This window comes from Scyliorhinus canicula, chromosome 16 (genome assembly GCF_902713615.1).
Source record: "Scyliorhinus canicula chromosome 16, sScyCan1.1, whole genome shotgun sequence".
Taxonomy (NCBI): Eukaryota; Metazoa; Chordata; class Chondrichthyes; order Carcharhiniformes; family Scyliorhinidae; genus Scyliorhinus; species Scyliorhinus canicula.
In genome coordinates, this window is record NC_052161.1 from 31163651 (window position 1) to 31191352 (window position 27702).

At 43.7% G+C, this 27702-nt stretch overlaps 1 protein-coding gene across 9 annotated transcripts in view; it reads right to left on the reverse strand.

Annotated features, from left to right (window-relative positions):
• The window catches only part of LOC119950622 (fibroblast growth factor receptor 2-like), a 203107-nt gene that overhangs the window by 18459 nt on the left and 156946 nt on the right, over positions 1–27702 (reverse strand). For 6 of the 9 annotated variants that reach the window (XM_038773220.1, XM_038773219.1, XM_038773218.1 and 3 more), the window contains 8 exons: positions 26729–26919; positions 26059–26209; positions 23019–23221; positions 15155–15303; positions 5265–5386; positions 4776–4886; positions 3345–3535; positions 1692–1814 (listed from right to left, as the gene is read on the reverse strand). In XM_038773220.1, coding sequence (XP_038629148.1) covers positions 1692–1814; positions 3345–3535; positions 4776–4886; positions 5265–5386; positions 15155–15303; positions 23019–23221; positions 26059–26209; positions 26729–26919 — 1241 coding nt within the window. Of the gene's footprint in view, positions 1–1691; positions 1815–3344; positions 3536–4775; positions 4887–5264; positions 5387–15154; positions 15304–23018; positions 23222–25205; positions 25351–26058; positions 26210–26728; positions 26920–27702 lie in introns of all 9 variants that reach the window. The other 3 variants (XM_038773215.1, XM_038773217.1, XM_038773216.1) reach the window with 3 other exon arrangements.

Consider the following 27702-nt stretch of genomic DNA (forward strand, 5'->3'; position numbering starts at 1 on the left):
CTGGTTTCCTCCTTGAATATTCTGGTTCTGAAAGTCCTCAGGTCACAGATCATACCTGACGGCATCTTCCAACATAACCCCCACTGGAGTTTGCTGAGTCAGGGGCAGCACCATGCTTGCAATGTCCAGATTGGTGCAATTGCCATTTCGGACCATTTTTAGCAGTGATTTGCCTATCATTGTTACATTTTTAACACTGGTTTACCTATCACCGCTGACTACAGAAAGCTCTGGACCTCCCCTGCAAAAATTCCAGGTGCCCCTACCCCCTTAACCCCTGCCTGACAATGTTTCGATTGTTCCTTTACTAACGTAATTTGTCACAGCATTCGTCACTGAAAAACAGAAGGTCTGAATTGAGCCTCTGGAATGAGAACGCTTTATTTTTAAAGATTATATTCAAAACTACTGCCCAACCAGCTGTACTAGTTCAGGGCAGATTCGGTGTCTGCCAATATGCAAATATATCTGAGCTGAAACATGAGAGAAGTGTGCAATTGTGGGTGGAATTTAAACGTAGAATGTCGACAGCACGTACCGAAAGCAGGAACTCTAACCCTGCAGCTGTGTGTATCTCTGTACCTTGAAACTAATGATGCCATGACCTCAACCTTAAAGGTTGTGATTTTCAATTGATCAGGATTGCACAGAGTTTTCTGTGCACCTAATATCAAATGGAGGTTGTTCCAGTTCAGGATTAAATTGGCAGTCAGAGAAATACCAAAGAAACATCACAAATCAACTTGGCACTGTAAGGCTGGTGTTAAGTTACTTTGTAGCGGGCAAAACGATTCCTGAAAGGCAGCGTAATGGGGTGGTTTTAATCCAATAGTTTAAAGATTTTGTCAGAGCACTGGTCAAGTAGAATTGCACAGTAATAAAATCACTATAAATATGGTAGGTCACTATTTCGATGACTTTGACTGCATGTTGGCAGACATTCTGGCTTTATTTGAATAAAATGTTACAAACGCTTCTTCCCAACTCTGTCAGCGATGCAGCAAAAGTGCATCCATGCTTGGAAATGTGGAGCAAAAGTCCAAAACAGGAAGGAATTAAGAACAAACATTATCCTTAATAATCCACTGGAAAGGAATGGAGTCTTTAGGCATTTAGTTGTCTCCTCTCATAGCATATCCTCCTTCAACAAACTAATAAAGGCTGTTATCAGGACCCAGTTGCCAGGGGATTTCAGATTTACCGAGGCCAATGCACTCTTACCTTGTACAGAAACACCGAGGGGGTGAAATTCTTCCCGTTAATACTGGTCAGAAGTATTTCACCCCCGACCTAAACATGGTGCCTGCCGCAGTAGCTGGTGGCTCAGATGAGGAAATTAATGTGCAGAAAACTGCAGGGTGTAAACCCATTTCCTGATATGTTTGCAATTTAAACAAAGAAGGCTTTAATTTTTTTAAAACTTAGAGTACCCAATTCATTTTTTCCAATTAAGGGGCAATTTAGCATGGTCAATCCACCTAGCCTGCACATCTTTTGGGTTGCGGGGACCGAAACCCACGCAAACACGGGGAGAAAGAATGTGCAAACTCCACAAGGACAGTGACCCAGAGCCGGGACCTCGGTGCTAACCCACTGCGCCACCGTACTGCCCGAAGAAAGCTTTAATGAGCAGTAAATGGTAAAGGTGCCAATCTTTAGCATTGGCTGCAGAAATCAACATGAAAACTTACATTTGTTGTCTTTTTGTAGTAATCAATATTATGGACATCTCTCGCCAGTCCAAAATCCGCTATTTTCATCACATTGTTTTCTGTAACGAGAACGTTCCTAGCTGCCAGGTCTCGATGAATGCACTGAAACAAAAAAGTGAAATGTTCAAATACAGGCAAGCAAAGCTGCTGTGCCCATTTTTCAGGTCAAAGGCCTCAGATGTGGGGGTTACGAGAGTTACAGGGAAAGGCATAGGATGAAGTGTGATGTGGCAATTTAGGATGGTTTAGGACAAGGATCCTCGGTAAACAATCTTTTACCGTAATCTAGTTTCTTATTTTAGTGGTGAAAGAAAGCTGTGTGGTTCCTCAACAAAACACCTTTAAAAAAAAACAAACTCAGGAGTGATTTAACTGAAAGAAAAACGTCCGCTCTGGGCGGCCGTGGAGGGTCGTTCCGGCCCACTATCGAACGGCACTCTATTTTCTTTGGTCTCTGGCCGGGAATTCCTCACCCGCCCGTGGCCATACTTAGCGTCATTGCCTGCCATTGTCAAATGGTGCCCCGATCAACCCCCCCCCCCCCCCCCCCCCCCCCCACACACAACCACGACTCCGGATTCCCTCAACAGCCAAACTCATCTGTTACCCGGGGGGGGGGAGAAGAGACGGACGGACGACTTTGTGTTCCCCGCACTCCACCACATACCTCCGACAGGGCACTGGGACACCATGGAAGTGCCAAGGTGCCAGCTTGGCCAGAGGGTGACCACACAGGGTACTCCGATCGCATGGGGGAGACCCCACCCCGCCAAGTGCCGGTATGCCTGGACCCGTTTGTGGGGTTCAGTACTAATCGGCGCTCGACTGGGGTATCCCCGGCGGGGTTGATTACCGGGTGGTTGCTCAATCCGGTGTCAGCACAGCTAAATGGGGTTTTAAACTCATTTAAGCACGCAAGACTGGGTCCTGCCCATTATGGGTGGGATCCAGATTGCGACGTCTCGTGAGATCTGGTTAGATTAGAGGCGTAACGGCTGTCGGGAATCCCGGTGGAGGGTTCCTCCGGGATCTACCGGCCGCGTCCCGACGTGACTGGTAAATCACGCTACACAGCTCTTTTTCTGGGATTGACGATGTGTTCTCCAGTCTCACAATCTTGTACCTCTTCAAGAAGGCCCTACCAGGTTAGGAACTAATTTTAGAATCGGATTTCAGAGTATGGACTCTCAATGAGAAGCAGGCACAGCTAAATCCAGAAAGACAATCGCTTCATTTTTGCCAGACTGGATTCGAATTCTAATCTCACAGCTGAAGAGTACTGACTGGGGCTGTGTCCATGAACAGATATCTATTCTTAACCTTAAAATTCAAGAGTCAAAAGTCGTTCTCAGCATTCTTTCAGTGGATAAAGAGTTCAGCAAGAGACTGGGCAATCTGAATAGCGCAATAATGCTGCCCAGACCTTCAAGGGTTAACGCTTTTTCTCTAAATATTTAACTTTCTATTAACAGTAGTTTCATACGCAGATGTTTGCTGTCTAATAGCAGTGATAATCAGGGGAGGATCTAGATTATGCCTGAAAAACAGCCTTTGTAAATTTGTATTCATTTATCTAATATTTACAATATATTTTGCATTTCAATGGACTTTGTCCTCTCCAAGGCTACATACCTTTTGTGAGGCCAAGTATTCCATGCCCCTTGCCACTTGATAAGTGCAGGATATGAGGTCTTTGAATGTTAACTGTTCATCAGATACACGGTTTATATCAAATGTATATTCCATACCAGGGGGGCGCCTTGCACGCAGATATTCTCGCAGGTTGCCTTTGGATGTGAATTCTACAATGACATACAATGGGCCTGCACAAAACAAAATTGAAATAAGTAAGTACACAGAATATATATACATACTCATGCATCCAATTGGAAAAAGGTGCGGCACAGTGGTTAGCACTGCTGCCTCACAGCACCAGAGACCCGGGTTCAATTCCAGCCGTGGGTGACTGTGTATGTGGAATTTGCACTTTCTCCCAGTGTCTGCGTGGGTTTCCAAAGTTCCAGAACAGCGTTGAGAGTTTCAGGTTTTAGACAGCTGTGCTTTGTTGTTCATTTGCTTTCAAAATAAGAAAGTTGGGGAGTCAAGGATAGCTACTCAGCATCTCTAACTGAATACAAGGCCCATGTGCTGCACGTTGCCACGGTGATGGCCTTTAAGATGGGATGGGCACATCTTGATATTGGTTGACAGGCTTTCCTAAAATTATACCGGAGACAGGTTATTCTTCCAGGGTGCAGGAGAGATAGCAGTTAAGAGGCTGAAAGTTTCCATGGGTCTCCCCACAGAATGTGAGTGGGAGCTTGCGCTTGGATTTGAAGGACCAAATTCATGGGGAGTTGAAACAAGGCAGAAAGATTTGCCTAGTTTTAGTAAAGAGGAAGAGGTCTCCTGGATAATTTGCACCATGAAAGACAGTTCTAGAGTTAAAGGCTTCCAGGCAGGGGTAGGTGTCAATTGGAAGTAAACCCTCTGTGGTTAGGGATAATTTTTGGACTAATTCTGGGAAACTGAATGTCAACTTAAGGGATGGTATAATGTATACCTGATAGTGGGTCTTTCCGGTTCTGTTGAAAGTTCTGTTCTGTAGTTTAAAGTTGCCGCCAAAACCAGTGTTTTGTCAATAGCGCTCTTTGACTGTTACATAAAACGGCTTACAACATGAAGTCCTGTTGTGTCATCCATTCAGCTATTTACTGGAAGTTTAAATTTCTTTTTAAAAGTTATAGGTCTCGAGTTAAAAAAGGTTTCTGCTCAGTGGGTGAAAGTTCATTCTATGTTGCATGACATGATGCTTCAAGAGGGAAGGTAGGTGAGCCACTTGCAGGTCTGTGCTAATGTCAGTTTTACCAAACAGCTAGAAAATGCAATTGTTGAGTAGGGTGTTTCATGTATTGTTGCTTTCTCTCTCTCCCTTTAAGGAAATGATCTAACCTCCATTATGCAACTCCACCAGGACTGACAGAAATGAGCTCCAGCTCCATCCTTCTGTGCAGAAATCATGAAGTTTGTTGCTGTACTCAGTTGTCTGGCTCTTTTGCTTACCATATTGCGTGCAGGCTCCTAACAGATTGATGATGTTCTTATGTTTTCCAATCATTTTCATCATCTCCATCTCAGAAACAAGATCGGAGAGGTCTTTTTCTGTGGCATCATCTGAGAAGATTGAATTTAATATTATATCTTTAGTAGAACCAAATAGAACCATAGTTAATTTAGAAATGCACACAAATGCAAGCCAAATTTGCTTGGGACTGAGAGTCGTGGAATGGAAGTTTTCTTGGTTCAATAATCTTCAAAATGTAAAACAGGCTTGAATCCTTTCAAAAAGTTATATCACCATTTAGTTAGTGCAGAAATTGTGACGTTTATGTTTGATTCCATGGATTCCCTTATAAGCGTTCATCTAACTAGCCGAAACATTTTCACACAACCAAATAAATGGAGAGGTCAGTTATTAAATATCTGATCGCTCTTAAGGTCAGGCTTCACTCCCCAAAAATAAATAAATGCGGTCTTAAATTCCCTCTTTACCTTTCAGCATCTTCACAGCCACAGTGAGTGGTTCTTTTGGTTTATCTTTGTCAACTCCGACAGCCTCTGCCATCACAACTTGACCAAAGCAGCCTTCCCCAAGGGGTTTGCCAAGTGTCAGCCTTTAAAATCAAAACAGGAGATTAGCACAGTTGGACTTTCACCTTATTTTGCTTGTAATTTTCACAGAAATGGAAACTTGAATGTCCTCTGCAGCCAAAAGAACCAGGTTCTACATCAGTTTGGAGATTTACACAACACATATATGTTGTCAGAATGTTCCAGGAAAGCAATGAGGGTCAAGTAATAACTGGCAATTTAAGTCATAATATCCATTGAAAATAGAGTAACATTTATAGGTGTATCATTTAGATTAAACATTGTTAAGTACAATTGGAGGCTCAGTTTAATTTGCTTTTAAAATCTTTTCAATGGTTTCAGTGCTCTATGAAATAGCCATGTTCCCATAAAGCATGCATCTTTTAATCCTATCGAACATCTACATTTTACTGAGCCTGTATCACTTAAGATCTCGATTAGTTTACTGCATTTTTAAATGCCGACGTTGGACAAACATTGACATTTGCAGGTGGTCAATTTAAGTTCCACTAGATAGTGCATTTACCAGAATTCTACAATCCTTTCATTGTGCTAGAAATGTGCCCAAGATCTAACAGCTGACTCTCAAAGCTCTCTTTCATTCCAGCCCGCTCCACCTACATTAGTGTTAACCACTGTTTTCTTAAATGTTGATGAACTAAAATTTTCCACATTTACTATGTTCCCCCCCGAGGCTTCTGAGCAACAAGTAGGTTCACAGACTGCAGCACTGGCCAGAATAATGCAGGCGTTAATTAGAGTACACTGCTTTTTAGAGGCAGCTAATTTAATTGAAATACTTGCTGGGAACAAACAGACCAAGAAGATTGCATACCTTGTTTCCCAAGGAGAAATTTCTCACACCACAACTACAACCCAAGTCCAGATGATTTAAAAAAAAAGAAATGCTATTTCATCGTTTTCCTTGAAGAATACAGTTTTACAAATGCTTTTTAGGTCTGTCTTCTAACCTACCTGATTCTGAAAAATGAAATGAAAATCGCTTATTGTCACGAGTAGGCTTCAATGAAGTTACTGCGAAAAACCCCTAGTCACCACATTCCGGCGCCTGTCTCTTTGTTCCACCTTTTTACTCAGAGAATGACAAATGTGGATCTGTCATCGTCCTGGGTGCTTTCCAAAAATACTGGGTCAGAAATAGAGGCTGCTTAGTCGATTAATGTTCAAAATAATTTGCATAATAAGATCAGTGTCTAAATCCTTGATACTACAGAGTGGAAGCCCTCGGTTTGATTGCCCACTCTGCATTATCTAAACTGTGATGCACTTTCATTGAAGTATGTCTCCCACTTAAAACAGGAAATGCACCCCACACCACCTTCCAATTTCCCAGCTTCAGTTGTGAAGGGCTGGGATTAAATGCTTCAGTCTTTTGAAGCCTGTTGTCATGCGCACTTTTTTGTTGCTGTTCGGAAAGAATTGGGAATAAAATCTTGATGTAAAAAAAGAATGCACACCAAATGCAGTCCACCACCTTGTAATCCACTACACATTTTTCTGTGTCTGTATGTGTGGAATAATTGGATTTCAGTAAGGCTTTTAACAAGATTTCACATGGCAGATTGGCCAGAAAAATAAAAGCCCATGAGATCAAAGTGGAATTGGCAAGCAGATCCAGAATCGGTTCAGAGGCAGGAAGCAAACGATAATGGTTGATGGGTATTTTTGTATCTGGAGGGATATTCCATTGGGGTTTTGCAGGGCATTAGGTTCCTTGTTTTTCATGATCAATGATTGCATATCAATGATTTATAATGGGGGTATGATTAATAAGTTCCTAGATGATACAAGAAAATTAACCCGGTGATTGACTGGGAGGAAAATAGGTGTACTCTGCAGTAAGATATCAATGGGCTAGTCAGCAGGGCAGAAAATTCAAAGAAGTGTGAGGTAAGGCATTTTGGGAAGGCAAACAAGGCAAGAAAATACACAATAAATGGTAGGGTACCGAGCAAGTGTCGAGGGACATAGGGACCTTTGCCTGCATGTCCACAGATCCTTACAGGTAGCAGGACAGGTAGATAAGATGATCAAGAAAGCATATAGGGTATTCTCTTTACTAGCTGGTATATACAATATAAAGAGCACAAAGGTCTTTCTAGGACTGTATAAACCACTAGTTAGGCCACAGCTGAAATGCTGCGTACAGTTCCGGTCACTGCATTACAGGAGGGTTGTCGCACTCGCACTGCAGAGGATATTTGTGAGGATGGTACCTGGAATGGAGAATTTTAGGTTTGAAGAAAGACTGGATATGCTGGGTTGTTTTCTTTGGAACAGAGGACACTTTAATAAGTACGTGGGGAGTCCACACCGAGTAAAGTGGAGAACTAGATTTATTTAGCGTGCCCGGTAACCCCCGATCGAGTTCCTCTAGAACATAGAACACTACAGCGCAGTATGGGCCCTTCGGCCCTCGATGTTGCACCGACCTGTGAAACCATCTGAAGCCTATCTGACCTACACTATTCCATTTTCATCCATATGTCTATCCAGTGACCACTTAAATGCCCTTAAAGTTGGCGAGTCTACTACTGTTGCAGGCAGGGCGTTCCACACCCCTACTACTCTCTGAGTAAAGAAACTGCCTCTGACATCTGTCCTATATCTATCACCCCTCAATTTAAAGCTATGTCCCCTCGTGTTGGTCATCACCATCCGAGGAAAAAGGCTCTCACTGTTCACCCTATCTAACCCTCTGACTATCTTATATGTCTCTATTAAGTCACCTCTCAGCCTTCTCCTCTCCAACGAAAACAACCTCAATTCCCTGAGCCTTTCCTCGTAAGACCTTCCCTCCATACCAGGCAACATCCTAGTAAATCTCCTCTGAACCCTTTCCAAAGCTTCCACATCCTTCCTATAATGTGGAGACCAGAACTGCACGCAGTACTCCAGGTGCGGCCGCACCAGAGTTATGTACAGCTGCAGCATGACCTTGTGGTTCCGAAACTCAATCCCCCCTGCTTATAAAGGCTAGCACACCATATGCCTTCTTAACAGCCCTATTAACCTGGGTGGCAACTTTCAGGGATTTATGTACCTGGATGCCGAGATCTCTCTGTTCATCTACACTACCAAGAATCTTGCCATTAGCCCAGTACTCTGCATTCCTGTTACTCCTTCCAAAGTGAACCACCTCACACTTTTCCGCATTAAACTCCATCTGCCACCTCTCAGCCCAGCTCTGCAGCTTATCTATGTCCCTCTGTATCCTATAACATCCTTCAGCACTATCCACAACTCCACCGACCTTCGTGTCGTCTGCAAATTTACTAACCCATCCTTCTACACCCTCTTCCAGGTCATTTATAAAAATGACAAACAGCAGTGGCCCCAAAATAGATCCTTGCGGTACACCACTAGTAACTGAACTCCAGGATGAACATTTGCCATCAACCACCACCCTCTGTCTTCTTTCAGTTAGCCAATTACTGATCCAAACCGCTAAATCACCTTCAATTCCATACTTCCTTATTTTCTGCAATAGCCTACCGTGGGGAACCTTATCAAACGCCTTACTGAAATCCATATACACCACATCAACAGCTTTACCCTGATCCACCTGTTTGGTCACCTTCTCAAAAAACTCAATAAGGTTTGTGAGACATGACCTACCCTTCACAAAACCGTGTTGAGTATCGCTAATCAACTTGTTCTTTTCAAGATGATTATAAACCCTATCTCTTATAACCTTTTCCAACATTTTACCCACAACCGAAGTAAGGCTCACAGGTCTATAATTACCAGGGTTGTCTCTACTCCCCTTCTTGAACAAGGGGACAACATTTGCTATCCTCCAGTCTTCCGGCACTATTCCTGTCGACAAAGACGACATAAAGATCAAGGACAAAGGCTCTGCAATCTCCTCCCTGGCTTCCCAGAGAATCCTAGGATAAATCCCATCTGGCCCAGGGGACTTATCTATTTTGACATTTTCTAAAATTGCTAACACCTCCTCCTTTTGAACCTCAATTCCATCTAGCCTGGTCAACTGAACCTGAGTGTTCTCCTCGACATCATTGTCTTTCTCCAGTGTAAACACTGACGAAAAATATCCATTTAATGCTTCCGCTATCTCCTCTGATTCCACACACAACTTTCCACTACTATCCTTGATTGGCCCTAATCTTACTCTAGTCATTCTTTTGTTCCTGATATACCTATAGAAAGCCTTAGGGTTTTCCTTGATCCTATCCACCAACGACTTTTCGTGTCCTCTCCTCGCTCTTCTTAACTCTCCCTTTAGGTCCTTCCTGGCTAACGTGTAACTCTCAAGTGCCCTAACTGAGCCTTCATGTCTCATCCTAACATAAGCCTTCTTCTTCCTCTTGACAAATGCTTCAACTTCCTTAGTAAACCACGGTTCCCTTGCTCGACAACTTCCTCCCTGCCTGACAGGTACATACTTATCAAGGACACGCAGTAGCTGTTCCTTGAAAAAGCTCCACATTTCAATTGTACCCATCCCCTGCAGTTTCCTTCCCCATCCTATACATCCTAAATCTTGCCGAATAGCATCATAATTGCCTTTCCCCCAGCTATAATTCTTGCCTTGCGGTATATACCTATCCCTGCCCATTGCTAAAGTAAACATAACCGAGTTGTGATCACTATCACCAAAGTGCTCACCAACATCTAAATCTAACACCTGGCCGGGTTCATTACCCAGTACCAAATCCAATGTGGCCTCGCCCCTTGTTGGCCTGTCTACATACTGTGTCAGAAAACCCTCCTGCACACACTGCACAAAAACTGACCCATCTATAGTACTCGAACTATAGTATTTCCAGTCAATATTTGGAAAGTTAAAGTCCCCCATAACAACTACCCTGTTACTCTCGCTCCTGTCAAGAATCATCTTTGCAATCCTTTCCTCTACATCTCTGGAACTATTCGGAGGTCTATAGACAACTCCCAACAGGGTGACCTCTCCTCTACTGTTCCTAACCTCGGCCCATACTGCCTCAGTAGACGAGTCCTCAAGCGTCCTTTCTACCGCCGTAATACTTTCCTTGATTAACAATGCCACACCCCCCCCTCTTTTACCATCTTCTCTGTTCTTACAGAAACATCTAAATCCTGGAACCTGCAACAACCATTCCTGTCCCTGCTCTACCCATGTCTCCGAAATTGCCACAACATCGAGATCCCAGGTACCAACCCATGCTGCAAGCTGACCCACCTTATTCCGGATGCTCCTGGCATTGAAGTAGACACACTTCAAACCAGCTTCCTGCTTGCCGGTGCCCTCTTTCGAACTTTTAACCCTATCCCTGACCTCACTACTCTCAACATCCTGTACACTGGGACTACAATCTAGGTTCCCATCCCCCTGCTGAATGAGTTTAAACCCCCCCGAAGAGCCCTAGCAAATCTCCCCCCCAGGATATTGGTACCCCTCTGGTTCAGGTGAAGACCATCCTGTTTGTAGAGGTCCCACCTACCCCAGAATGAGCCCCAATTATCCAGGAAACCAAAACCCTCCCTCCTGCACCATCCCTGTAGCCACGTGTTCAACTCCTCTCTCTCCTTATTTCTCACTTCGCTAGCACGTGGCACGGGTAACAACCCAGAGATAACAACTCTGTTTGTTCTAGCTCTCAGCTTCCACCCTAGCTCCCTGAATTTCTGTCTCAAATCCCCATCTCTCTTCCTACCTATGTCGTTGGTACCTATGTGGACCACGACTTGGGGCTGCTCCCCCTCCCCCTTAAGGATCCCAAAAACACGATCAGCGACATCATGAACCCTGGCACCTGGGAGGCAACACACCAACCGTGAGTCTCTTTCGTTCCCACAGAACCTCCTGTCTGTTCCTCTAACTATGGTGTCCCCAATGACAAGTGCTCTGTTCCTCTTCTCCCTTCCCTTCTGAGCAACAGGGACAGACTCTGTGCCAGAGACCTGTGCCCTATTGCTTACCCCTGGTAAGTCGTCCCCCGCAACAGTATCTAAAACGGTATACTTGTTATAGAGGGGAACGACCACAGGGGATCCCTGCACTGCCTGCCGGTTCCCTCTCCCTCCCCTGACGGTAACCCATCTACCTTCTTCTTTTTCCCGAGGTGTGACTACCTCCCTATAACTCCTCTCAATAACCCTTTCCATTCCCACTGAACTAACTTCCCAACTACTGAAAAATAAAAATAAAAAACTTGTTAGTTTAGCAATCCAACGGACAGAACTTTTTTTTTGGTTATGGGAGGAGGATGAGCTGTCACTCGAGAACAGCCCCTTCACAAACCACCTTCAACTTACGCTGACCGCACTACACGTATGCAAATCTCCCCGGAACAGCCAATCAGAAGCTCTGCTCTGCTGCCCTCTGCTGGATGCTCGCCTTCCGTCGAACTCCTCGGGTCACTGATGCAGGTGCACCTTCAACTTACGCTGACCGCACTACACGTATGCAAATCTCCCCGGAAGAGCCAATCAGAAGCTCTGCTCTGCTGCCCTCTGCTGGATGCTTGCCTTCCGTCGAACTCCTCAGGTCACTGATGCAGGTGCACCGTCAACCTACGCTGACCGCACTACACGTATGCAAATCTCCCCGGAACAGCCAATCAGAAGCTCTGCTCTGCTGCCCTCTGCTGGATGCTCGCCTTCCGTCGAACTCCTCGGGTCACTGATGCAGGTGCACCTTCAACTTACGCTGACCGCACTACACGTATGCAAATCTCCCCGGAACTCTCTGGCCGGTTCTTCACTGACTGATCTTTTATACATTGGTTAATTACCTTGCCCCTAGCAGGGGAATCTCATAGTCCGCAAGGACCATGGGGATGACAATCACTTCCATCCGTAGACGGGATATTACAGAGACTGAGGAGATTCAACCGAGGTGTATAAAATGATGAGGGTGCAGATGGAGTGGATAGAAATGACCTATTTCCTGTAGCAGAGGGGCCAATAGTCAGGGAGTATAAAGTTAAAGTAATTGGTAGAAGGATTAGAGGGGAGTGAGGAGAAATCTTTAACCCAAAGGATTTGGAACACTGAACCTGAAAAGGACGGTACCGGCAAAAACCTCACCGCATTTAAAAATTACTTGGAAGTGCTGCAACCCATAAAATATTGGGAAGTGGGACGAAAACAGAAATGCTGGAAATACCCAGCAGGTCTGAAAACATCTGTGGAGAGAAGCAGAGTTAACACTTCAGCTCCGTGATTCCTTATTAGAAGATTATAACCGTCACCTTGATTAGCTTTCAGAGTTACTACCTTTGATAATTGCAAATATTTTCATTAAGTCTAATACTAGATCAAGCAGGTTGTTTGCAATCTAATCCAGACAGATGAGTTTAGAGCCTTCTACTTTTACCGACGACTTGGCTTTTTTAAGTAAATTAATTGAAAGATCAGGGCAGTTCCGAGTGGCCATTAGCGCACAACAAAGAAACAAAACTAACTGTGCTAATTAGTTCACTGCAGCAGAAAGGCCATAAGAGACATTGGTATGGAAAGTGACATGTCAAATTGGCACAGTGGTGGCTGGATCTCTTCAGGCGTGCACACAAACTTTGTTGACACAACGTGGGAGGAACTGGAACTAAATGACATATGGACTGAGTATAAAAAGATGGATTTTGTTTATCCACAATCCACTCTCACTGTGATGAGCATCAAAATTGAAATAACTGAATTTAAAACAGGTGTTTGTAATTTGAGTTAGAAGTGTAGGCTCAAGCCCCAATCCAGGATTGGAATACACAATTTAGGCTGACATTCTAATGGCTTACCATGGGAGTGCTGCATTGTCAGAGATACCATTGTTTGCATGTGATGTTAAACAGAGGCCTGCTTACCCTCTCAGGTGAATGCAGAAAATCCTATATGGCACTATTCAAAGGAAGCCGGGGAATTCCTCTGATGTTGTGACCAATAGTTATCCCTCAATAAATATCATGGAATCCCTGTAGTGCAGGAGGAGGCCCATTGAGTCTGCACCAACCCTCCAGAAGAGCACTCTACCCAGGTCAGTTCCCCCTCCCCCCACATATCCCTGTAACCCCACCTAACCTGCACCTCCCTGGACACTAAGGGGCAAACTGGCATGGCCAATCCACCTAACCTGCATATCTTTGGATTGAGGGAGGAAACTGGAGCACCGGGAGGAAGCCCATGCAGACATAGGGAGAATGTACAAACTTCACAGGGGCAGCATGGTAGCATTGTGGATAGCACAATCGCTTCACAGCTCCAGGTTCGATTCCGGCTTGGGTCACTGTCTGTGCGGAGTCTGCACATCCTCCCCGCGTGTGCGTGGGTTTCCTCCGGGTGCTCCGGTTTCCTCCCATGGTCCAAAGATGTGCAGGTTAGGTGGATTGGCCATGATAAATTGCCCTTAGTGTCCAAAATTGCCATTAGTGTTGGGTGGGGTTACTGGGTTATGGGGGATAGGGTGGAGGTGTTAACCTTGGGTAGGGTGCTCTTTCCAGGAGCTGGTGCAGACTCGATGGGCCGAATGGCCTCCTTCTGCACTGTAAATTCTATGTTCACATAGACAGTCACCCGAGGCCGGAATAGAACCCGGGTCCCTGGCTCTGTAAGGCAGCAGTGCTAACCACTGTGCCACCACAATCAATATAAAAACAAACAGTCATTACTCTCAATGCTGTTTGAGAGATCTTGTTACGCAGAGATTGGCTGCCATGTTTGTTAACATTAGGAACAATACCGCAAACTTAATAAGTAGCTGTGAAAAGCTTTGGGACACCACACAGCCAGGAAAGATGTCACATAGATTAAATTTCTTTTGTTCTTGATTAAAAAAGGGTTGTGAAGATGGTAATAAACAGGGTGATGGATCTGTGTCTATTCGGAACCCTGGATATGCATTATCCCTTCTTAGTTCCCAAATAACAGAGGTTCCTGACTGTGCTTCTTCATAAAGTTATTTGAAACTTTATTCGTCAGCTTTAGTGTTACTGATAAAGTCAATTTTTCAATACAACATTTAGGAAGTTCCAACTAGCCTGGCAACAAGCTAGTCAGATTGATTGTCTTTCGCAAATACAGTGGTTGAGTTCTAAAATACAACTCGGTGATTCTTCAAATCAAATAGTCGTTGAAAACGACTGAGTGATTTAAACAAAAGAAACATGGCAATTTGCAAAGCAAGCAAGGGAATAGGTTTCCGAAATTAGGTAAGAAAGATGCCAGAATAGAAAAAAGGGTGTTTTCTCGTCCTGACAACTGAACTTTTAAGGAGATTACTATCTTTATAGTTTTTTCCTCTTTACAGCCGTGATTGGTTTTAACCAATTTATAATTCACTTAATTCGACCGAAGTGTCGGTCTGGCAAATTTGAGAGATAAACGATTTGTGGTTATTTTCCATAATGGTCTGAGCAAAACACGTTTCCCACAAGAAATTATCACTATGGGCGGACTAGCCGTTACCATCGAAACAGAACTGGGTTGTCAGCCCATTTCTCCATAACACAAAGGGTCTTTTCTGCTATTTGGCCTTGCACTCGCTAGCAGTCTTCAAACAACTTGCAAAATGTGGGAATAGGGTGTCTTATCAGGTCAGTTCACAGCTAGTCAGCATTTTTCTTTCTTTCTTATAGCTAACCACAAAATCTGATTTCTATCACAAGGGCACCCTTATCAATCTCCCAAGGTTTGCAGTAGACTTCTCAATATATGTCTTCACGTAAGTATGTCGCAGCTGAATAAAATTAACTGATAACACTTTTAAATTTAAACTTTGATTAATTTGATAGCATGGTAAAATGGCTGGGAATATGTCAGTGGGTACTTACTTGTCCCGTGAAAATTCCCATTTTGGATCTTCTGGAAGTTCATATTCTGAAACTCCAGCTAGCACTGGTCCATCCGTGGATGAGAGTCGTGTAGTGATCCGCACCAGGGGAGTATTTGAATTCATGGAGGAGCTGGAGTCGGCAGACACCTGTTTACAGCAACAATGAAGAAACAAAATGCCGATGATCCTCAATGTCGCAATGCAGAATAGTTAACTACGTCTGTATACTAAGCTATTTGCATGAAGTGTCTGCATTTATCGAATGAATGCGTTTACAGGGAATTTTACCTGCTATTATCTGGTGGAAAGTAGGTTTAAAGTTAAGGGCAGTTAAATTGGAGCACTCGTCAAACCCACTTGCATCCCACCCAATCCCGCCAAGCGCAAAGGACACCCGCCTGAAGCCAACGGTGACCATTCATAAAAAGGCAAATAGGGTGCCAATGACATCATTAGGACTGACTGCAGATGTATCAGGGTTGCAAAGAAAAACCTGGATGGCATCTCAGCCAGGGCCAGGAAGAGGAGCCTGGGCGACAAACGGCCTCAAATTAGGCTTTAAAAATATTTTTCTTTGAGGGTCAGAAGGAGTAAGAGTGGTCCTCTTGGTCTCACAAGTAAATTTTAGGCCTCCCATGCCCCAGGTATCCCCCACCATCCCTCCCCCCCCACCGCCCCGACTTACATCACCCATGGATCCTCCCTACTTACTACCTACCTTTGTGCCTGGGACCATTCCTTGTGGTCCTTGGCACCGCATGCAGTCGTAACGTTTTACTGGCTGGGCAGCCGCTTACCGCCGACTGCCCTGCCATTGTGGTTAGTATGCAGCCAGCAGCACGTTAATGAGGCCCAGCCTTTAAAATTGGCAGGGCCCCACCATTGCTCCTGGACGGGCCAACCTCTCACTAGGCGGCGTTCCCGCCTGGAAGTTAAAATGGACCCCTATGAGGTATAAAATCAACCAGTTAATAATTATATTGGATTATTATACAGCTCATGGGTTGAGTGCAGAAATACACAGTTTGAAGTTTAGGCCTTTCCAGAGTTTGAGAATTAAAGGTCAGTATTCTCTGTCTGTTCAGTCGGCGGAATTCTCTGATCCCGCCTTCAGCGCACCCCTGCCCACAAGTTTCCCGGTGGTGTGGGGTGGCTTCAACGGGAGCTCCCATTGACAGCGGAGGGAGTAGGGAACCCCACTGCCAACGCCGCCTCTCACCGTCGAGAAACCAGGCAGCTGGGATGCAAGAGAATTCCGCCCATAGAATCCTGCGGTCTTGTATTTATGAGTTTATAGATGTAACTAACAATTTAAACTGTTAGTAAATTTTCTGTCAGGAAAGAAAAGTTTTTTTTTGTACAAGAAGGGGAAAATCTACTGTTTTACCAGTTAAATGTTTGGCCCAAACAAAAGGAAGAATTTGAATCGCAGCCGTGGTCAATTCTCAAATCTGCTTGTCCTCGGCTAGTCCGCCAAATGAAAAATACTGGGTGAATGTGAAGCATTTTATTTCTTTGGAGGAGTAAATTTTGTCAGAATTAGTCCTGCCAGGCAATCACACAACTGTATTGATGTACTCAGCACACTTTGCGAAAGAAATGCATCCATTAAACTAGGCAAGATCCCCAAAGATACACTAAAATTTCTACAGTCATTAATGCTTGGCTGCCAGCTCAAACTTTCAGTTGGACCAATTCATCTCTTAAATTTAGGATTAATACTTACAAGCAGAAAGGAATAATTTTAGCTAACAGATTATTAGGATTTTGAAAACGTTAATTCAAGGAGCTACTGAAGTCATCGAATCTATGGCACGGAGACAGGCCCTTTGGCCCAAACTGGTCTATGCCAACCAAAAAGCCCATCTAAGTCTAACCCCATTTGCCTGCAATTGGCCCATATTCCTCTAAACCTTTCCTGTCCATGTATCTGTCCAAATTCCTTTTTAAATGTTGTCAATGTCCCTGCCTCAACCAATTCCTCCGGCAGCTCATTCCACATACGTACCACCATCTGTGTAAAGAAAGTTGCTCCTCAGGGGTTGCAACTCTTCCCCCCCCCCCATCCCCCATGCCGGGTGGGAGAATCGCTGGGGCGCCGGGCGATTCCTGCCACGCTGCCCCGCACGCGATTCTCCCACCCCTTCCAAACTGGCACGGCGAGATTTACGGCTGGCCGCTCAGAGAATCGCCGCTCGCCGTTTGTAACGGGCAAGCAGCGATTCTCCGGCCCGCCCAATACGACGTGTTCCCGCCGGCGCCGTCCACACCTGGTCGCTGCCGGCGTGAACAGCGCGGGAACACTGGGGGGGGGGGGGGGGGGGGGGGGGGGGGATCCAGCATTGGGGGGGTGGGGGGCTCAAAAGGGGTCTGGCCCACGATTGGTGCCCACCGATCGGCGGGCCGGCCTCTCTGAAGGAGGACCTCCTTTCCTCCGCCGCCCCGCAGGATCACTCCGACATTTCTTGTGCCGGCCAACCTGCGCATGCGCGGGTGACGTCGTTTACGCGGCGCCGCTCCTAGCTCCCCGGGGGCGGGAGAATAGGGGGCGAGGAGCGGCCTTCGACGCCGGAGTGAAACACTCCGGTTTTCACTCCGCCGTCGGGACTTAGTCTCCCGAAGGGAGAATCTCACCCCAGGTTCCCATTACTTATTTTCCCTCTTAACTTAAAGTCAAATCAATCACACCATTTAAAAGGAAATTCCGTATCCGCTCGACAAGATTAACTAGTTTATAGATACTGAAGGACACAAAGGAGCTGGGAGCTAATATTATAGTTGATAGCCCCAAATAAGATTCAATGATGACAACACTGGCGGTGTGGGCTGACATTTATGCAAACTAACCTCTGATAGATTGCCACGTCCGATGGCATTGGGATAAAGCCTTTTAGCAATCAAGCTAATTTTTAAAGTTTCTTCCTGAACATACAAAATACAGTATCATAAATTATCTTTAAAAGACATTTCCTGGAGGAGTTATTTTGAAACCAGATTTTTTTTGTTGTTGTCATTTTTGGTCAATTTACAGTTTATGGTCTATTCCACCGGTCTGTTGGCAGTGCTACCATCAGCTCTGGCACATTTGGTTTTCATTTGTATTTTGCATTTTAACCCAAATCATCAACTGCAGCTCTTGCAGTACCCATGCTGTCAATGTTTGTAATAGGGTACTTGAAACTCCTGGAGGTCATCCAGGCATAAATTTTTCCATAGCTTCACCTCCCATGATGGTGATTTCTCGCCCCCCCCCCCCCAGAATGTGAATCACATTCATGCATACTATTATTCTTCATGCACTCACTCTCCAGTTTTAATCAATGAGCGCAAAGCATTCAAGTTGATTATTTTTTAGGCGACCAGCTAGACATGAAAAATTAAGACGACAAGATATTTTCACCAGCAGCTCTCCATAAGTCTGATTTCAAACACTAAAATTGAACTACTCGTTAAACAATTACATCTAGTAACTCGTGCTTTAGAATTTCATGATTGCACTGAATGACAGTTATTTTGTGGGTTAATTATGTATCAACTACTTTCATGACTGAAACTGTTTTGCTTCCATATTATTTGTTAAAAAGAAAACAAAAAGCATCAGGGAAAGCACCAGTTTTGGTGAAACCACAGACTGCTCAAAAAATAAGCACCAAGATATTTTCGAACAGTCCTCGGGTGGAGAGGGTTATGTGACCTGCTCTGAATTCTATCGAGCAAGCCCTGGTGGCTTGGTTGCTATGGGGTAAGAGACAAGTCAAGAGACTTTTTAAAATTTATTCGTGGGATGTGGACGACACTGGCTATGCCAGCATATATTGCTGGTTGCCCTGAGCGACGGCGCAAGATGTTTACACCTGTTGGCGATGGCACGAGCACTGATGCTGATAGTGGGTCGACTGGGCGAGATCTTCTGGCTGTATAAGCTGGCGGGATATTCTGGTCCCACCTATGGCACACTCCCGCTATGGGTTTCCAGGCAGCGTGGAATGGATTCAATAGGAAATCCCATTGACAGCAATGGGACAAGATCTCCCCTGCTGGCGAATGGCAGGCTGCCTCCCACCGTCGAGAAACTTGCAGTGGGTGTGGGCCTTTGGCGGGGCCTTGGCAAGAAGAGCTGGAAAATCTTGCCCAATGTTGCCTATTTAAATCCAAGCTAGAATGGAGCTGGGGGTGTAGACGATAGTTAATAGGCATTTTTAACTGGATACAAGGCCCGTGCGAGTCCCATTGCCATGGAGACATGTTTTGGGAAGGGAAGAGTTCATAGCAAGCTATTGTAATATCAGGTCACAGGGTTTTTATAAGATATCATTAAACCTCACAGACCCAAGGCAGGCTGCAGAATCTGAGTGAGAGCAAGAAGATGATAGAGCAAGTAAGAGAGAAACTGAGAACCAGCTAGACCTGCACCTGAAGCAGAGAAAACGCTGACCCCAATGTTCACCACACTGATTGCAGGTGGGAGCTTGCAGTCAGATTGAAGAGACTAAGTTTGTGAAATTTTAACAGAGGCTGGAAAATTCACCTAGCTTGGACGAGAGAGAAAGAATCTCCAGTATGACCCTCACAGTAAAAGTCAGTTATAAAATTAAATTACCCAACTGGGAAAGAGAAAAGGAAGTGTCCCTTGGGAGCTGATGATAAGTTGGGACTGGTTCCTGGAGAATAAAGTGTCCATTTCAGGGACAGCATAAAGTATAACCATGGTGGAGGACATTGGGTCACTTTAAAAGGGGAAACTTTTCTGTAGTGCAAAGTATAAGCTGCCTACTAAATAGTGATTAGTCAATGTTGCTTTTAATTTGTTTGTGACAGCAAAGGTCTTGAAACCTAAACTCGTGTCATCCTTCCAGACAGTTAATAGACATTCTAATATCTTTATCAGTCTCACACCACAAAGTCTTGAATTCAAACTGATGAATCTAACTACTGACAAATCAACTTTCAAGCAAAATGCTCCAAAGCAAATGCACTGACTAATCTAACAAGAGCATTGCTTAATTGGTGAAATTCTTGCAAATAAAGACTGTAAATAAAGCTAGCACATTCCTTTCCCCGCTACAGATTTCAATAAGAAACAGACAAAGGAAAGTAGTAAATGTTACTCAAGTATAAATTGCTTTTACTAATCAATGATGCCGCTGACAACAGACACCATCTCCCTCAAAAATCTCTGAAATGACTGAAGCAGTTGCTGGTCCCAACTTAATGAAACAAAATAATTTTCACAAAAGAAATTCCAATATACACTCTTAATCATGCTTACATTAAAACCCGCAATTAATTTACACCATTAAGACTGGATGAAAGGCTAAAGATATATAATTTGGGGTGACATCTGGCAGTTGGAGGTGACAGAATGGGGTCATGCGTACATACGTAGAATTCCTTTGGTATTATCACATCCTGTCACCAGGGCTACACCATGTGCAGCAAGGAGGGTTTTAAAACTTTAACTATTGATATGCTAGAGATCCATATTAGTATCAAAAATGAAAATATATATTCTCAGAGCAGATATATAAAAATTACACTTTCCAGTGATTAATTTTAGTGTTTAACAGGAAGAAGGAAACGGAGAGAGTTAAAAATGCGTTGGATGAAAACTACTAAAGAAATTCAGTACTCACAGGTTAATGAGCACGGAGCTTATTTTAAAACTTTATTTACAAAACACCATCTTAAAGATAGTCTCATGTGATCATTATGGTTTTACCGTTCACAACAGAGACAGACTGAGGCAGTCCATGTGCAGACTTAGGAGCAAAATGACAGAGCTGGATTTGAATTCCAGTCTTAATGAATGTTTACAATTCCACTCAAGTACCTCCCTGCTTTCCCCTCCGAGGAGTTGCTGCTTTCTGCTGCGCTGTCAGGAAAAGCACCAGTTTGGAAGAGAGGTGATTAGCTGACAAGACAGGATAGGAAACTGGATGGAGTTCTATCTTTGGCAACATTTCAGCAAAGCCTCATACCAGATTTCCAAAGCATTGGTGAAGACCATGGAGATGCCCAGAATGACCCTCCAACGGCAGTATCAGAGCAGTGGAGTGCCACTGCTACCTCAGCAGTCGTGGATTGGCAATAAAGGAAACCTGGCCTTGCTTCCTCCCCCACTCCCATTGAAAGCCGCCTCGATATATCCGCTGTTCTTGCCGTACAGCAGTGGCTCATCGTAGCATGGTAAAATTCCAATGGGGACTAAACTAGTTGTTAATTGACCCCTGAAATCGATTGAATTAACTGCCCACCACTGATTGGATGGCGGCCACATTGCTGCTGTTCCTGTCTCCAGTAAAGTGCTGTGGCAACAGGAAGACATTAGGCGAGACTCTCTGGCCCGCGAGCTTCTTGGTGGCCAGAGGCAACCCGCCATTGGCCGGCAATGGGATTTTCCAATAATTCCACCCCACTCTGCCGACAACTGCCGGTGTGAAGACCCAGAAGATTTTGCCCTTGTGTTTACCTCCTGATGCCTTCTGCTAACATTTTATTTCAGCCCTCCCCCCTCCCAGACTATCCCTAAAGGGCCGATAAAATTCCAGCCATCGGTTTGACACAGCTATAGCCTCAAATCATTTTCCGGAGTGGGGATTCGTTTCTCAGTGAGGGCAGGTGCCCAGATGGAGCCCACCACTGCAGATCAGCATATTGTACTGAACATCACACAAAACTACTATTGAGGTGCACAAAAACAAAGGGTGTGATCAAAAGGCCTTTAACCTTATTAAGTGAGTCTTTAGGTGCAATGGCACCTGGGAGGGCTTCCCAGGCCGCTGCAGACCCCCAGGTGGCTGGGCACTGGGCAGGGTGGCACACGTGCACTGCCAGCCTGGCATCTTGGCCAGAGTGCCAGGCTGGCAGTGCCAAGGTGCCAGGTTTCCCATGCCAGGAAACGGGCCTAGGGGTGCCCTGCCCTTATCATAGAATTTACTGTGCAGAAGGAGGCCATTCGGCCCATCTAGTCTGCACCGGCCCTTACAAAGAGCACCCTACTGAAGCCCATGTATCTACCCTATCCCCGTAACCCAGCAGCCCCCAATTAACATGTTTTGGACACTAAGGGCAATTTAGCATGGCCAATCCACCTAACCCGCACATCTTTGGACTGTGGGAGGAAGCCGGAGCACCCGGAGGAAACCCACGCAGACACGGGGAAACGTGCAGACTCCGCACAGATAGTGACCCAGCATGGAATCGAACCTGGGACCCTGGAGCTGTGAAGCAACTGTGCGAATCACTATGCTACCATGCTGCCCTAAATGATATGGGAGGCCTGGGGACCCTGAAGAGGTAAGTTGAGGCAGTGCGGGGAGGGGGTGTCCTGAATATGAGGTAAATGCGGCCTTGGCAGGGCGTTCCTGACCGAGGCCAAAAAAAAGGCTGAGTCCTGTTAGATAGCGTTTGTGGCACATTAAATTGCGCCTAAAGTTTCTTCAACTTTCCTGTTGAACATTCGATTCATAATTCCCAAGAATAAAATAGCCTATAAATCAAGTAGATAATGAAGTCTCCCATCAGCAGGAAGTCTGCCAGAACAAAAATTAAAATGATCTTTTGTATTTTCTCAAAATTACATGAAACATGGTAGAAACATTCATTTCTGCTGGTGAACAATATTTACCTAGTATTGTAATGCCTAATTATTTAATAAAATCTTTAGGGAGGAGAAAACAGCTCAGCATTAGAAATATGGGCAATCCGGGAGTTTATTTAAAAAGGTGAACAATGTTTTGGTTGACAGTGGAGTAGGAGGGAAATTGTATGATCATTCTGACATATGATTGTAAATCTGGGAGTAATGTATGATAAAATGGTCACTAAGTCAAGTAAGGTTTTTGAACTCTTTATCTACTTTCTGTTACCTGTCTGCGCAGAGGGATGCGTTTGGTCAGCTTATGAACTGTCGGCTGGGCATTAAAATCCGGCTTCTTTGTTGTGGTCTTCATTCGGCAAATAATAACGGCCACCACCATACAAGCGATAACAAAAACACCAATGCAATAGATAGCTATCTCCAGATAGTCAGGAGAGGTCAACCCTTTTGGTTTGTCTTCAGGAACTGGATTACACGTGAAGAAACAATTGTGTCAGACATTAAAATATAGTTTCACACATGATAATTTAACTGATAAAGAAGCGAAAGGTTGTTAACAGTTCCAATACTTTTCATCATAACATTTTCAGTGAGAAAGAAAAAAGTGAATGCTCCACAGATGGTTTCATGAGTAAAAGATGCTGCCAGTGTAATACTGAGTGTTATACAACAGGAAAACCCCTGTTGCTTGCTGAGCGAGATGGCCACAGCTATAGTACCAGTGGTGTGACTACTGCTCTCAGCAGTCCCAGGGTCATGAGAGAAAGGTTCCTGCTCCAGTTCACTATCTAGTGGCTCTTACTAAAAAATATGCATCTGTGGATAGCTGGTGGAAACATTATGGTGGCTGGCTGTGATGCCCAAATAACAGGCTAACTAACTTAGTGGAAAGGCTGCTGATGTCTATTCGACCATATAACTGGATTGGAAGAGGGGAGAAACCCAGGATTGAGGGAAGAAACCCATGATTGAGGGAGAACCAAGAATACACTTGTGGTATGATATAGTGCAGGTGTACCATTGCACCAGATTCTGCATTGATAGAGAGCGTGCAAAGAATTGAGGTGGATTGGGAACAGGGGCGGGGGGGGGGGGGGGGGGGGGGGGGGGGGGGGGCTCTAAATCTTCTAAAATTTGGTCACAGGGAAACTGGTAAGGTTTTTTAAGGATGAAAATCTTACAGCATTCTTGGGTGTTAGAGAGGAAAACTGATAATGGCAATAAATAACAAAGCCATGGAAATATAAATAAAATATATCAATAAAGAAATTATATATTAATGGTTTCATCAGCCTGAACATACTGAAAACATCTCTGTCCACCACTCCAGTTGCATTCAGCTATGAACATTGGTATTAACTTAAAAGCATCACATTTTCTGGTGAAAAGTACAAGACATTTACAGCCAAAGGTTAAAACTGAACCAGCTGGTTTTAGTTGAAGTGATAAACATTCTGTTAAAAATTGCAAGTATTTTACACAAGCAGAGTACACTTCAAAACGTTAGACGGTGCCTCAAATTTTATCATGACCGTATATCTACAGCATACTTAGCATAATGAATGCTGTTCAAGAAGCGCCTTCCATAACAAGTTGCATTGCCAAAAGCTACCAAGCATAAAATGCCCACTGAAGGCTTTAAGGTGAAACAAGGAGGAAACAAAACCAGAAATGTCCCAGATTCCTAGTGAAAGCAAAGCTGCGCAAAAAAGGTTTTCGCCTGATTGTCTGTGAAATTAGAGACTACAGGAAAAGTTTGTAGCAGTTTTTAAGAGACAATCATGTTATGTGGTGAAAAACCTCAACACTTCATTCAAATCAAACAGTGTGGTTGCCGGTCACTTTCTCCAGGGAGAAAGGATTAGCTGTCAGTGCAACCTGCAAATCTGATAACCACCATTGTTCAACAGAATTGAAGTTTCACAAGGGAATTACCAAGCAGGTGCATCGAGGACAGATAATTGAGAAAGATTTGTCTGGGCTGGGTTACGTAGTGCCAACTTTCTTTCCCCGTCAATTATCAATCAGTTAAAACACCACTGATGACCATTTCTTAAGGAGGAGAAACAGCATCAGATTCCACATGCTAGGTAAGACTTTGCATGTCCTCTGTTGCAAATGAATCAGAATCTCATTTTGAATGCATGCAATCACTGAAGAAATAAAATTGATTCATTGAGTGAATTCCCACAAAATAACACTGCTTCGTTACAGAAGGGGAACTGGCATTACAATGGCAAAAAGGAGCAACCATCAGTGTGATTGACCCCTTAGTTTTTCCAAATAGATTATACACACATATCTTTTAAATCTACAATGATAATATGATACACAACTGAGAGCTTGGGTTTTTTGCATTACAATTCTGTTGCCAGTTCCACCGCAGAAGGCAGCGTCAATTTAGCGAAAGGGGAAAGATGAACCATTGAAGAAGGAAAGCCGTATGTACCTGACTCAACTGTCAACCATGCAGAGTGATGTGAAATCCCAATAGAATTACCAGCCAAGCATGTATATTCCCCAGCATCCTCAAAAGTTACATTCCGTAAATAGAGAACCTCAATTTCTTTGTCCGTGGTGTTAACACCGGCAGTCTAGAAGAAAAAGGGAAGCAAAACAAAAAAAATACAAGCAAGACAACATGAGATATTTGTGGACAGGGACAACAAACCAGTACCACTGCTGCACAGCAGAGGTGCGGTAATCTGATGGCGGTTATGTGCTCCCTATCCACAACCCTTCAACCAAAGCTTGCTCCCAACTCCAAGCTTGTTTTACAAAATAATCAGATACCCATCACCATCTTTAACTCACCCTTCTAGGCATGCAATTTAACTCATGGAAAAATAGGCCCATAATAATTTGTGCTCCTTATCCTATTTTTTCTTAGAATAAAGGAAGCGTGAAATGAACGAGAAGGTAAAGAGAGTAAAATGGGGAATGGAATTGGAAATGTACTATTGGCTTAATTAAGAGGCACTGAGGTAAAATAAAAACCATTTGAATATTGACAGGAGGAGGAAAAAAGTGCATTTGCATGAACAAGACAGAATAGGTTCAACAGATAAAAATTTGGGCTGTTAAGTACAGCCTGGGATAGTTTTGCCACATATTATGGGTATTTTTCCATGTCTAACGTGCATAAAGATGCATCATGGAAAGGAGGTTAAGGGACCATTAATAACCCAAAGATCCCGTAAGTTGCTTGCAATCTTCCAAGCATCTCCCAGCATGAGTCAGCCGTTTCCTAAATTAATTTACCATGGGCAGAGCTTTGTAATGTGTGTCCTGTAAAGTGTTACCTTTTGGGGAGAATTGAGCAACAGTGAGCCAAGCAGACTGATTGACGGCTCCAATATAATTGGAGACCTTACATATATATTCTCCACTGTCCGCCTCAGTCACATTGCACAGATTCAGCACTTCTGCATTGGAACTATTTATCCCCGAATGCTAGAACAAACCAATAACAGAAGACAACAATATAATCGCTGTTCTGGTATGAACAGAGGCAACATCCCACCACCAGCATCACCAGTCCTCTAAATGAAATAACCTCATGAAATAAACAAACTTTTTCTCTATCAAAATATTCAACAATCTCATGGTATGAAGGAAGAAAACAGAACAAGTAACATGAAAAAGAAAACAACTAAATGGGCTGTTATGTATGAAGAGATCATACCAGTTTTCTTGATATTATTTTAACAATTTCAACAAAATGTGTTGCAACTGTCCAGGAAATAGGAGGTATAAACTTTGGGGGGAAAAAAGCATTTCAATTGAGAAAAATATATGTACACGTGGTTGAGAAAATCAGAATTAAGGCGTATTACTCGATATGTGAAAACATTTGTATTTTAAAATTTAACTTAAATATGAATATTTCTTGCCCTTATTCAAAATGTACATCAGTCTTTCACAATTTTCATTGTACACAAATAATCAGAAAGGCGTTCTGAATTCTCGAACCTTTAAGACATGGACGTAAGGGGATCCGTCTGGACCATATCTGCTGCCATTCTTTTGAACATGCTTCAGCCACTGTATATGGGGTTGGGCATCACTGAACACTTTACACACAAACTCCACGTCACTCCCCACCAACACAGTTTTGTTAGCGGGTAATCCTGCTTGCAGGATCGGCCTGTGTGGTGACCGCTCTGAAATAAATTTCAAAACAAAGAAAACATAATTTGCATTGATGCAACCAAATGCAGCATATTTTTATATTTTCTACATCTTTACATTCCACTGATACCTTGACATGGAAACAATTATATTGATAAAAATGGAGCTTGTCTGCGTTTGTGCTTTGACCCGTCTCTCTTCGACAGGGCCAAGTATGTTTTTGTAGAGAGGTTTTGCACTTTTTAAAATCAGATCTAATCTTTGTTGTTTTCATTGGAATTTAATTTTAGTTGCACAGCATGACTTGCAAATTGACTGAGAATGATTGATGAGGGCATTTAGTTTCGTGGATTTTTAATCACTTGAGAAAATCAGTTATATTAAAATACCTACAGAAATAAAATGTTTTTTACAGCAGCTAACTTCTTTCTGGTGAGAATGAATACAGACGTTGCTTCAGCTATTGAGAGAAATTCAGTGTAAAGTTATGCTCTGCTTCACTGCATATATAAGTTTAAATATATAGGTCTGTGGCTGATTAATGAAGCTATACCTTTTTGTTTTTCCATTACATATGAACCAACATCCTGATTTAATAGCTATGAGGCTTGTAAAAAGTATCGAGTTTAAAAAGCACTGAAACTCCTTTAAACTTTGGAAGGAGACCACAGCGCAGCTACAGACCCCCAAAGAAAACATTGGAGGTACTAACAGAGCACTTTTAAGGATGTATGAAGAACAGGCTTAGAAACATAAATGAGAACCAACACCACCATCTATGTTACTTTTATTAGCTTGCCAGCATTTCTAAATGG